This window comes from Saccostrea echinata, unplaced genomic scaffold (genome assembly GCF_033153115.1).
Source record: "Saccostrea echinata isolate AGI-Se365-2 ecotype Australia unplaced genomic scaffold, CSIRO_AGI_Sech_v1 ptg000020l, whole genome shotgun sequence".
In the NCBI taxonomy this organism is placed as follows: Eukaryota; Metazoa; Mollusca; class Bivalvia; order Ostreida; family Ostreidae; genus Saccostrea; species Saccostrea echinata.
Genome location: NW_026889769.1, coordinates 3,248,058 through 3,261,349, shown reverse-complemented (window position 1 = coordinate 3,261,349; position 13,292 = coordinate 3,248,058). Strand labels below are relative to the sequence as shown.

General features: G+C 31.0%; 2 protein-coding genes across 2 annotated transcripts; one reads left to right on the top strand and one right to left on the bottom strand.

Moving 5' to 3' along the window:
- The first annotated feature begins 686 nt into the window (after positions 1–686).
- On the top strand, positions 687–4,461 carry LOC133190067 (peroxisomal trans-2-enoyl-CoA reductase-like). The gene is made up of 8 exons (XM_061325539.1): positions 687–817; positions 900–1,033; positions 1,491–1,656; positions 1,771–1,852; positions 2,370–2,466; positions 2,604–2,711; positions 2,826–2,937; positions 3,705–4,461. Exons 1-8 carry the CDS (start codon positions 691–693, stop codon positions 3,776–3,778), a joined length of 900 nt encoding a protein of 299 aa, XP_061181523.1. The 5' UTR covers positions 687–690; the 3' UTR covers positions 3,779–4,461.
- A 1,454-nt stretch (positions 4,462–5,915) lies between these two features.
- LOC133190066 (3-hydroxyisobutyryl-CoA hydrolase, mitochondrial-like) lies at positions 5,916–12,364 on the bottom strand. The gene is made up of 12 exons (XM_061325537.1): positions 12,315–12,364; positions 11,915–11,957; positions 11,774–11,810; positions 11,376–11,528; positions 11,011–11,095; positions 9,067–9,147; positions 8,675–8,727; positions 8,401–8,479; positions 7,767–7,999; positions 7,175–7,330; positions 6,752–6,890; positions 5,916–6,502 (listed from the first exon to the last, which is right to left on the bottom strand). The coding sequence occupies exons 2-12, from the start codon at positions 11,926–11,928 to the stop codon at positions 6,384–6,386; spliced, it is 1,149 nt and encodes a 382-aa protein (XP_061181521.1). The 5' UTR covers positions 11,929–11,957; positions 12,315–12,364; the 3' UTR covers positions 5,916–6,383.
- Positions 12,365–13,292: the final 928 nt, after the last annotated feature.

The window sequence follows — 13,292 nt, the reverse complement described above, 5'->3', positions numbered from 1 at the left end:
ATCTTATGAATATCAAATTACAGACTAACGACACACAGAAATGCAGTATAACAATGTGAACTTCCCTGATCTCCTAAAGTTTCAATGATTCTTTTGGACAAAATAAAGCAACTTTGGTGATAATATTTCACATTTTTGTGTGTCATTTGAATGTGCCCACACTTTAGTGTTAAAAAGTAAACATCATCAATTAAGGAAAATTTATAATATACACGATTGTGAAATGCGGTAGACTATAAAACTAATTCACTTATAGTAATTAATTTTTTTTCCCTTTCGTTCGTTTGGTGTAAGACCTGCCAGATTTGAACTGGTTTCTTCATTTTTCATTGAAAATGACAGTTTAATTTTCAATTAAAATTGTGTTCACCTAAACGTTATATCCCGATACAACTTACAGTAATTCATTTCTCAAATTTGAGAATTCTTTTAATAAATTAATTTACCTTAACTTGTATATTCATGTATAAAATTTCAAATAAATTTGCCTGTAAGAAAATCATTCAAAGATCGATACAACAGAATCAGAGAATTGAACTTTTATTTAATTGGAGATAGATACGATTCATTTAAAAATAGGCTCATAAAAAAGCGAACTTTTATACATACAACTATTTAAAAAAAAAAAAAAAAAAAGCTCCCAATTTGAGCCGGGATCGGTGAGCATTTTGTATGTCACATGACATAAAAATGGCGAGCTCTACTGGGAAAGTTTCAAGTGTTTTCAGACCAGGTTTATTTAAAGGAAAAGTGGCCATAGTGACAGGAGGAAGCACTGGCATCGGATTAGCTATAACCCATGAACTCTTATATTTGGGTCTGTTTATTTTTTAATTCAATTTCAATGAGCATCTTTATCAAATAAAGTATATTAATATGTTTATAGTCTTGACATGCAGGATGCAAAGTAATGATTGCATCACGTAATGCACAAAGACTTGCTTCTGCTTCTGATGCCATTAAGAAACAGATCCCTAGTGACAGTTCAGCAGAAATAAGCAATATCCCATGCAACATTCGGAAAGAAGATCAGGTAAATCCAGTCAGCTACACTGAATTTTATTTTTTCAAAAGTTCAAGCCTGTAATTGAAGCCAGTAAGAATATTATGTAGGTGAACTAAAGGGTAAATTTCAGAGCCTTGTGCTAGGACTGTAATAAGACAAACTAAAATTGAAGTTGGCAATCATTTCTAATCTTTATTTCACACATATATGGACATTCTTTTAGTATTTTGCAGTTCTGATATTTTTGTATATCAGAAAATAATATTGCTGCCAAATAATGATTTTTTAACTGGTTTTAATGAATTTGAATACAGTGTATATAAGAAAATTACATTTATGGTATTTTGTACTATTTCACTGTAGGCATAATTGTATAATTAAATTGACCCAACATTATCTTTTCTCTCCAGAGGAATATGATAAGTTCAATGAAACTGCTTCCCTTATTGCATTTATTTATATATGTAATGAAATGTCATTTCAGGTTCAGAAAATGATTTCAGAAACATTGTCAAAGTTTGGTAAAATTGATTTCCTTGTAAACAATGGAGGGGGTCAGTTTCCAGGACCTGCCTCCTCTTTTAGTCTTAAGGGCTGGAATGCTGTCATAGAGACAAACCTCACTGGAACATTTTTATGCTGCAGAGAAGGTATGCTGATGTTATGCTTCTGACTGACTTAAGAGCTTATTGTGGCAATTGAATTCCTCAGCTACAGATATGTTGTTACATTGTAAGCCATTATCTAGATATCACACCTTTCAGTATATAACCAGTGGATGTGCAAGCATGGTGGTGTTATCATCAATATAATTGCTGATATGTGGACGGGTTTCCCTGGAATGAGGTAGGTGAGAGAAAGATTAAGTTTATTTATGTTTATGTGTCTATATTTATGATCATCTATGAGGCCACAAAAGAGGGTCCAAAGGGTTTCAAAGAATTGTACAGTTAAAATCTTTCAAAATCTTTTTAGAACTACAAATCTACTTATTGTCAATTTTATATTTAGACATCTTCATAAAGTCTTGATTTAAGATTTTTAAATATGAACAATAACAGAAAAAGTCTTTAGAATATATCCTTATTCCTAAGAAGTACAGGGAAAATCTTCATAAAAGATATGGAGCCCCAAATTGTCAATTAATTTGCAAGCACATTTATGCTGTGTTAAATTCAAGAATGCATGTTCAATCTACATGTATAAAACCCATGGCCATTCATGTAGATTATATGTACTTTTTGACACTGGTTTTAAAATTATTAATCAATTACTAATGAACTGTTCTGAGAGAAAAAAAAAAACAGTGTACCAATATCAGGGGATGTTATTTTAATACTTTACATCAAAATTTATTTTTCAGTCACACAGGGGCAGCACGGTCAGCAGTAGACAATCTGACCAAATCTTTGTCCTTGGAGTGGGCGGCCTCCGGGGTCAGGGTCAATGCTGTAGCTCCTGTAGGTAAATTTCAACAAAAATCTTAAATTACTTTCATGATAAAGAGGAAGAAATTTAAAATTAAATAAAATTCATCAGATTCATATGAAATAGACCTTGTATACATATATATCAGAATTTTTAAAAATACTTTCAGGGAAGCTCCATATACTCGGAAACAGCAGCTGCAAATTATGGAGACAAAAATATATTTAACCATGCCATCCCATATATTCCTGCTAAACGATTAGGCACTACTGCTGAGGCAAGTTTCAGCAACAGCTTATAAAATTCTTTTGATAAATAATTTTTTGAAAAATAGTTTTCAGTCTCTTTATTTTATGAGCTATTTATAATCTGTATTGTTATTGCTTTGTAGATATCAGCAGCTGTATGCTTCCTCCTCTCACCTGCAGCTGCTTTTATATCAGGAGAATCTCTCAAAGTAGATGGCGCTGCCAGTTTGTACGGCAATGCCTGGCAGATCCCAGGTAGGAGAAAACTAAATGCAAGCACTTCATTTAATGCTGCTTATCATTTGAAGGCTTTAGCACTCTAGTTCAAATTAACAAACTTTCATATTTCAAAAATTGCAGTTTCACAGTCTTCTTGCTGTTCAATCCATTCCTTGACCAAACTGTTGCAACAAAGAAAGTATTTTTAACCAAAAAAAACCCCTTAAAACTTTCATGTTTTTCAAAATAGGAAAGAAAGAGGATGTTTTAATCTTTAAAATTTAGTAAAATGACTTCAATAGGCCTTTTTCGTCAAGTGATGTTTCAGTTGGTTTAAAAATCTTTGAAAATCATCTCAAAAAAGCTGGACCAGAGTTAAGCATATTAATTATATACATGTATTGAAAGCTTCCCTGTGTTAAGATTCAAATTTGTTTGAAGCATGGCCTCAGTCCCAGGCCCAGGAACTAGGCTAGACAAAAACAGCGGAAGTATTATACAGAAATGAAATTAAGGCAACAATTCGTATATTTGACACCAAGCCTTAATATACTGTAAATTAAAGTTGTAGAAATGTGAAATTTGGAGATGCTAATAGGAGGTTTTATTTATATCTTTGTTTATATTTATTTCCATGTAAATGGTGAGCATTGTTGCCTATGGGCCACTTATTTATTTTTTTTGTTTTTAAACATTTTGGCTGACATAGAAACCCAAAGTAATATGTGGTTCCTAGTGAGTTCCAACATGCATATAATTAGTTTCTCTCATAATAATTATTTTCTCTCCTACATTTCTTGCAGATCATAAAAATTTACCAGCTTATGATTGGGAAACAGATGATTCAGAGAATCCCCAAACCAAAGCAAAGTTGTAGTAAAAGTGAGAAGAGATAATATACAGAGAGTAACTTACTATTAATTGTGAAATTAATTTAGTTGGAGCTGTGATTTATCTGTGATATAATTGTTAATGTACACTAGACATGTATACAAAAGGAGTAAGTGTACATACACATAATCACAAGATGTAATTTTAGAATATACTGGTGTTCCAATCATCGATTATAATCAAAGACCAGTCGATTGTTGGCATAATCCAAGCACTCAATTACAAAATATTTATTCTGATTAATCAGTTAATTTTTTTTTTACAAGCATAATAGTTTTTAAGCCAAATATCCCAGCCGTGACTTATCTATTAACTTATTTGTGTATCATGATGCCGCAGATGAACAGACAATTGTATCCGTACCCAGGTAACAAAGTACTTTCCCGGTAAGGACGTACTTTGGGTTCTACAAAATGAATGAAGGACCAGCTGGACCACCACAGAAAGTAGTCATTTACCCGTTCTTACCACTTAATTAAGTCAATTTGATAGACTTTGTAAATATCCGATTATAATCAATAATTAGTTAGTTACAGTAACCTGATCATCGATTATGAAATTCTTCCTGATTCCCATCACTATTAGAATATACTGTATGTATTACTCTTCATGTTATTCTTGTGATTATTATGTTGATTGCAATGATACTCAAGATGTAATAGTAATAAAAGTGATTTAAGACATCATCATTTGTCTTTTTATAAATTTAAGGCCATAATTATAACTTCTTTTCTTCATCATAAAATTTCACATTTAAGTGTCTATTACTTCTGTAGATGTTTAGATAACCAGGATATATTGTAACTGAAGTTAATTCTGTTTGATAATAAATGACTGGAAAAAATTGATGCATTGCTAGGTAGTCCCTCATCTGTCTGTCCAGTGTGTTTGTTTATCTGTTTGTTTGTAAACAATATTTCAATATGCCATTCCTCCTAGAGTTTTCGTCTGCTTTCACTTAGATTACATCACAATAAATAAATCTACCTGTTGTTTTTAATGTAAACAAGCAAAGTTCCTAAGATTTCTTTAAAAGAAAAAACAATTAAAAAAATATTTTAATCTCCCCCTATAAGTTTTGACTGATTTCAGTAAAATTTAATACAAAAAACACTACATCAAGATTAACACATATACTTCTGTGCATCAATTTCATCAATTTTTAATTCAATAGATGGTCCCATACAAGTACGATGTAGTTACTAAAATTAGAATACATGTAATCAAATACTTAGACATCTTCAAAGAAGTGTGATCTATTCCTTTATAACTTTCAGTTGATGAATGGTTGGCAAAGCAAATCTTTCAAACCAATATCGAGAATTATTTGCTTGAGCCAACAAACTTCATAAGTACATGTATCTGCCATGGCAAGCTGATGATTTTTAGTTGAAAAGTAAAGGGTTACTAGGTTTTCTGCTACACACATCAAGCAATATTGCAAACCTATATTTTGAGAACCCTTAGCTAGAATGTCAACAAACTGTGTACACAGGTTGGTCTTGATAAACAAATGACCTCTAATGATTTTCAGGTCAAAAGGTTGCCTTTTTTCTGTTCAATTCACATCAAATGATTTCCAATAAGCAATGTGTCAAGACTCTTTTCATCATTTACTTTGAACACAAACTGGCTACAATTACAAGATGACCTTTACTGATTTATAGGTGAAAAGGTCAAACATCACCTGCTTTTACTGCTACATCCAAATATTGCTGCACGAAAATTAACCAATATTTTGAGAACCCTTTGCTCGACGGGCATCATATACTTAGTTGATCTTGATAAAATAGAAAACTTCAGTCAAAAGCTTGAAACTTACATGTTTATCTTCTGTTTCCATATCAGATTCTATCTTGAAGATCCTTTCTTTCATAATCATCAAAACAGTTGGCATAAATAGATGTTAACATTAACTTTCAGGAAAAAAGGTCAAAGGTCACTTAATTTTCTGGCGCAAATATAAAGGCGATTCTTGACTGTATATAGAGCTAAAAGTGTCACATGAATTTCAGCAAAATATGTGTAGATCTATACATATTAATTTCAAGCAAAGTTAAAAGGGGGAAAAATAAACCACAATGTACATTTTCATATACTGAACCAAAAAATGAAATCATATGTTACATTTTATTATGAATTTATTTTTTTTTTTTTATCAAACTGACACCTTCAAGGGAATATACAACATTTCAATCAATACATTATTTGTATATTCTCAATGTTTTATTCTTGTACAGAAAGTTGTTTCCAGGTTTAAATCCGATTCTACAGTGTGAGATAAAGAAGTTTGACTGTAATCTTATATTGAAGCCTGTAATAATGTACTTGTGAATCAAATGTTTATTGTACAGCCAATTATTTAGCACCACAAGTTAGCATAAACTGTTTTAATCACTCTAACAATACATATACCAGAAAGCTTGAAACCACAACAAAATCACCAATGAAATCAAGACAGTAATTGTTAAAATATCGCTAGCATTTTTTTAAATAATGCCAAGGAGTAAAAATCCCTTGCACTTGTAAAATCAAAATACTGTTTTATACAATAAGACCTGAGGTAAGTGTGGGTAATTCTTTGATTATTTTCAGAGCTTTAGTTCTCTCTCTGTTGGTAATGAAGAGAAGTACCAGTCTACTTTTTGGGGGGTCACTTTTTCTAATGTTGAGGGATTCCATTTTGGACTCTGGTCTTTATCTACTAAAACTGAAATTTAAAAAAAAAAAAGATTTATTTTAGGATTTTTCCTTTAGATATTGTGCAACTTAACTACATGTACTTTTAATTTGCTTATAAATCTGTAAATTCTTTCGTTAAAAACAAACATGGAGGACCAATCTGAAAAGTTAAACTCTTCAGTGCAGTTTACAGCAATGCATAATAGAAACAAAAACAATTAGAGATAAATAAAGAGCATGACAAATAAAAGCCAGTTAGATATGCTAAATCCCTTACCAGCTCTAACACCCTCATAGAAATCATGATCTTCTATACAATGCTGACTGAGGCGATACTCCATGACTAGAACATCTTGAAGGGTCATTGTCTCTGCCTCTAGAATCTGTCGTAGGGTTATCTTCATAGATGTAGGAGACTGTAATTACATCAAAACTTATCTCTCAATATCTGTTACTGAACATTCTACTAACATTTTTTTTCTTTTTTTTATAATGACTTTATACATGTATATAGGCACGTGGAGTCCACATTTATTTTTATTCACTAATATTGAAAAATATTATATATCCCTTCATCTTGAAACTTCTATGAAATTATGTCCCCTACTTAACTACCAGTATATATATTTTAAAAAAAATCATGAAAATAAGCCTTCACATATTAAATTGATTCAACAGTATACAATTCCACCCTGTTTACCATTTTGCTGAGTGTGTTGAGCTGCTTTTTGGCCCATTCTGATCCCTCATTTTTCAGGTTTTGCACAATCTGTTCTACAGTGTCACCTTCAAACAGCCTGTCTATCTCTTCTATGTGAGGATCTAAGATAAAATCTGTATCTGGTATATCCGTGCTCTGAAAGGGTTTATAAAATTTTAATTATTTACTTTTTATCAGAGAAACCTAAATACCTTTGACAAAAGTTTTAAAGTACAGTGAAACACGCTTACATATAGCAAACATACTTATACAATGAATTCACCCTTACAGTGAAGTGATTTTTCTTCCACTTAATTTTAAAAAGTATTGTGAACTTAACGGATATAACAATTAACGTTTATAACAAAGCAAGTTGTCTATCCGTGGCACTTTACTATATAAGCAAGTTTTACTGTATCTTCAACTTGAAATTAAATAAGACTTAAAAAGAATGGAATTTCTAACTATATGCATCTGCTTTGCATGTCATTAACAAAATTTACTTAATTTTGGGATTATCAAATGATAGTATGTTACATATTTCTTATTCCTCTGTGTGAATTAAATTGTATAAGTGGAAAATGGTACTCACCATATTTTGAAAGTTCTCTAAGACTTCGCCTATATCATGTGCACGTGCATTATCTAATCCTAATAAGGCACTCTCTAGTTCTGGTATTTTATTTGACTGTACAAAATGAGTGGCAACTCCAGCTTTGAGTACATCTCTGCCCTTTAATCTGAATCCACTAAGAGCGAGATATACTCCCAATTTTCCTCCCAGTCGTGGTAGGAAATAACCTCCACCAACATCAGGAAATAATCCTGTAGGAAGAATAAATGGATGAGACATTATGAGGGTGTGTCAAATTACAACATGATTCTAAATTGTAAAGAAATAATGTTTTTAGAAAAAAAAAATACATGTACTCCATATAAATTATTTAAATATGAATTCTGTCCTAACTACTGTAAATCACTTTCTATTCCCAAGAACTTTATTTTTGCGTAAATACATGAGACTGCTTGCAAAAATTTCTATCTCACTTATAATTCTACTATAAAAGATTATAGGAGCAATAACTAAAAATCTATTTCATTTATAAATATCATTCAACAATCTCCCTAAAATATAATGTATCGTAAATATAGTGATCTACAGTAATCAGATGAATAATAATAATGTATAATAGATATACATTTAAACACATTTTTTTTCTCTTTACCTATTGCTGTTTCTGGCATTGCAAATACTGTCCTCTCTGTAGCCACCCTAAACATTCCATGCACAGATAACCCTACACCCTGTCAGAAAACAGCACTATAAAAGCTTAATGAATGTCATACATAAACAAAATTACTATTCTGTTCCAAAAAAACAAGAAGTTTCTATCAAATTTAACTGAAAATCACTGTACTTATTCCCTTTATCATTTTACATTAGCTGGGTTTATGAGTACTAAGCTTTTTGCTTCCTGATTTTGTCACAGTTTTACTTACCCCTCCCATTGTTATACCATCAATCAGTGCTATATATGGAATCTCATATGTACCTGTACAAAGAAAACAGGTGTATATTACAAATTCTGCATAGTGAATTTCTTCACTATGCACATTAAAAACAATCCTGTCTTTGTTTTCAGTATTTATAATTTAATAAATTAGATACCATAAACATAATATTACCGGTAATCTCTTGTATATGAAAAATGGTAGGCAACCAAAAAAATATTTCACTGTATAATACAGATTGATATTTGTTACTTCATACTAAATTCCCTCAATTTGGAAATGAAAATTATTTTATTATAAAATGTGGATTGCTATAGTCTGCATATGACTACAATTTTATCGCATCAACAGAAGTACTGTACGAAGAAATCTCTACTGACCAATTTTGTTATTCAGTATATACTCTTCTCTAAAAAAATCTTGGGACAACCTGTCTCCAACTTTTCCAGCCTCTGTGACAGCTACAAAACAAAACATTTTGCTTGATATGTTAAAAAATACAAAAATGTCCATCATACACTGATGGGAAACCTATTTTTACTTCTTTTCACTACATGCTAGTTAAAAGTTATGCCCCTTTACCTTAGCTGCTTATTTTTTTTTTAATACTTCATTTTACATTTTTTTTAACAACACAGGGCCACACAGTAATATATATACACTGGAGAATGTTTAATGAGGACTTGTACATGAACAATAAAAATGACTGACAATATATTTTCCAAGTGTTTGAAACTCGCTGTAAAATAGCTAGATTCGCTGAGAAATGTATTGCTTTTTTCAAAAATTGTTTTTATTACATATGTGAAACCATATATAAGGGTTGTTAGAAAATTTCATGGACAAGTTCTGTTGTGAGTGTGTTATTTGTATGAAACTACTAAAACTCTGCAGATAAAAACTATACATATTTTCCAATAAATATGCAAAGATTTGGTGTTTTCCGTTGATCTTTAAAAAATATACAGCTATATCATTTTGATAAAATATGCTTCATGGAGCATGTCACTTTTTTGCACGTTTACATTACATAGACATTTTTTTAAATTAAAAATTGCACCGTGTTTTATGATAATCCACCTGTTGCTACTCTATTCATGAAACATCATCTGGCAAAATTTTGAATAAAATTGGAGGGGTTATGACTGTTTTATTGCTAATTATAGATGAATAATGAGTAAAAACAAAGTCAAGATTGGCAATGCCATTGAACATCTTGGAGCACCCAGCTATTAAAAAATTATGTGTGCAGACAGGAAAATACCCGAAAGAGATTAAAATGTTTTTATATGCTGCTGGGGATTGCCTGTATGTACCTAGGAACAAAGTGTTCAGATGGTAGTAGCTTTATTAGAATTGAAGGAATGACATTTTTGATGATCAACTCCTGCAATATCCCAATACCCAGCTTATCGCATGGGCGTTGAGCCTGTGGATTTTACATTCTTTCCATTCCTGATCGCTTAACTGTGTGAACATTCATTTAAGATCTCACTAATATCCAATACGCCACAAGACATTTTAGAAAAAAAAGTAACATGTCTTGATAAAGTTATTCAATTTTAAAGTAGGAAAAGAAATATAAAGAAATTGAAGATGATTAGATCTGTGAAAAAGCTTAGCAGGTATGGAATGAGGTTGTCATGTCAGACTCACCTAACACTAAGTGATCACTCCGTGAATCCTATAACCGCACAGTAAAAATCATGGTATATTTTTCAAATTTTCATGAATAGACCTTTTTTTACATACTAATGAACAAAAGATAAGAATTTACTCAGACATATGTCATTCTTCAAAGTACACAATAAATTTTCCAGAAATTGATGTGTTCACGAACTTTTCTCTACCCTTATAAGTTGTTACAACATCTGCCTTGCAAGCAGCTGGCAAATTACAATCCCAAAAAGTTATTCAAAAGATGTCTCTGCTCCTCTGCGACTAGAATTCAGCATACATAGACTGACAAGAACCGCCACTGGGCTTGTTATGATTTGCTATGGTAGAGTTAGTTAATTTGAGACTGATTAACCAACGTAAATGTTCAATTACTGAAAATTTAAACATATTCAACCAATCATCGATACATCAAATTTATTTGCCCAAAGTAAAAAGTATGTGTCTTGGGTGGTTGGGCACATGCTTATTTCAAACACTGGTATTTTCCACAAAGCTTTCATATTTCTCATCCAGTTTCATAACCATTCAACAACCTACTGAAAATCCAGTTGATAAAATGAATCACATTCCCAAGTACACTCTTCTCATGAAAAGAAATCAAGTAAGCAGCATGTTTACTTTGAACACACTGCTTCTCTGTTTACCTCTGATGTCTCCTCCAGCACAGAAAGCTTTATCACCAGCTCCTTTGATAATTACCATTGTTGTATGTGGGTCATTCTCCCATTCCTGAAAATAAATATTACTTTGTAAATGTCAAAAAATATATTTTGACTGATTATCGAGTTGAAAAAAAGAAGATAATTTTCAGAGGGATAACCTAACAAGTAAATCTACATGTTTTTAATATCAAACAAGTTTGTGTATTGGGCCCATCATGAAATGTGAATGTGAACTTCACATTGCATGAACTTAAAAAGTAAAACCTAAACTACAAGCTTCTTTCTATGTAAATTTATTTTATCTATATACTTATTCATATTACATGTATTTGGATATGTTGGCTTACTGTTAATTTGGGGTATATTTTTCTGATCATAGAGAGGTTCAGCGAATTAAGAACTTGAGGTCTGTTAAGGGTGATAACTCCTTTTGTGTCAATCATCTCTGCTATCACATCATCTGGTGTGGATGTACTGAAGTTGTATGCAGTTGTCATTTTCTAAAGAGACCAAAAAAAAAAAAAAAGAGAGAGAGAGAGAAATAAATACCAAATTAAAAAAAAAGTAATATTCTCCTTTTTGCATAAGTTTCAAAAGACTTTTTCACAAATATCATAATGTATATATTAGCAAATCCATATATGTTGTACATGTATATTGAAAATAATTTCTCAAATGAAGAAAAAAAGATCTCTGTGAACATTTTGTATCAATAGATGTAAATTAATAGATGCTCTATACTCACAACATGACGAAATACAACAGACAACCTCTGTAGACTTCTAGAGAATAAAACAGATTTACAATATTAAAAAACAATGGGTTCAGAATGAAATCAATTGTCTCTTTTTTCAGTAAAAGACTTTAATGTACAAGGAATATGTACCTTCTAATCAGCATATCTCCCTTTGAATTTTTACTTCTAGAGCCTACAAGTTCATTATGAATAAAATCAGATAAAATTATTTAAGCAATCATTGCTTTATATGCAACACATTAATCATATAAAGATACTTAAAAAAGATATATCATCTCAGTTTAGAAGTTAACACATTGCACTTGGTAAACTTGTCAAAGGCTATCAGCTGATCTGGACTTTCTTTTTAATTATTTTTTTACTGTACAATGCACACGTCGTTCTTACAGTTCTCATACAGCTTACTGTCCATTTTTACATTTTACGGAACATATGAAAACAGATGTTATTAGAAGAGCTACCCTGAAGTAGATGTCACAGATGATGTACTAAATAGATAAGCATGCAAATATTTATGTCAACTGTATACCTGTCTGAAGGGCAATGAACTCTTTTGAAAGCGAAGGCTTATTTCGTGTAAAGATTGTGTAAATGCTGAATCCCAAAACGAGGTCAACAGAAAATAAAATTCCGTATTAAAAATAGATTTATATCATAATTATATTTTGAAAGAATATGTGCAATATTCACTTGGTACTTTATTTTGTTCACATGTATGTTTTCTTGGTCTAGAAACACATAATTTATCCTGTAATGGAGTTAATCGAATTGTGTTCGATATTATTGTTACGTCACAATGCTTACTGCATTATGACGTCGCTATTTCAGCATAGGAAGATAAGACTGAAGGTAAGCATCTGTATACATGCTTTTTCAAAATAATGAAGTTTCTAAAAAGAAAGCAATCGTTAAAATAAATTTAAAAAAGAATGACAAATTATATCAAACATTTTTCTTTCACATTTTCAGATTTATGTTGAACTAGAACAATAAATTGAGCGAACAAAAAATGGCAACTTATCGTAACTTCTGGTTTGAACATATTTTATTGTAATTAATAAATACAATGGGATTGGGCACAAGTTCTGAAAACTTATTACGCCCTCTCCCTACATGTAAATTACATATTTAAATCGTCACAGTTAAACATGAAGTTTTAAAGTATACAATAATTGCAAAAGTTTACAAAACGATGCATTTTGCTGATATATAGATACACTTAATTTTGTACCAATGCATATACTGATACATTAGTTAATGCTAACAAGGAAATCTACCAGAATGTTTAATAAATAATTGAACAAAAGAAAAGAGACGTTCATTTTCTGCAGCATTCAATGAATCTACCCCCCATAATAAGACATGAGTATCTAGAATGTGGATCTTGTCAAATTGTAAAAATTTATTTAAGAATTCTTTTCTGGCTTTCTCATACTTTGGACATACAAAAAAATAATGATATGTATCCTCAACTTTACCACAGGAGCATAAAGGACTTGATATTAAA

What these genes read in the sequence shown, in the direction of transcription:
- LOC133190067 (XM_061325539.1), top strand. Translation starts at nt 691, where the DNA reads ATGGCGAGCTCTACTGGGAAAGTTTCAAGTGTTTTCAGACCAGGTTTA. An exon ending in CCATGAACTCTTATATTTGG is followed by an intron (nt 818 to 899) that starts GTCTGTTTATTT and finishes CTTGACATGCAG; the next exon opens with GATGCAAAGTAATGATTGCA. An exon ending in ACATTCGGAAAGAAGATCAG is followed by an intron (nt 1,034 to 1,490) that starts GTAAATCCAGTC and finishes ATGTCATTTCAG; the next exon opens with GTTCAGAAAATGATTTCAGA.
- LOC133190066 (XM_061325537.1), bottom strand. An exon ending in AAATATACCCCAAATTAACA is followed by an intron (nt 11,096 to 11,375) that starts GTAAGCCAACAT and finishes ATTTATTTTCAG; the next exon opens with GAATGGGAGAATGACCCACA. An exon ending in ATGGTATAACAATGGGAGGG is followed by an intron (nt 8,480 to 8,674) that starts GTAAGTAAAACT and finishes GTTTTCTGACAG; the next exon opens with GGTGTAGGGTTATCTGTGCA.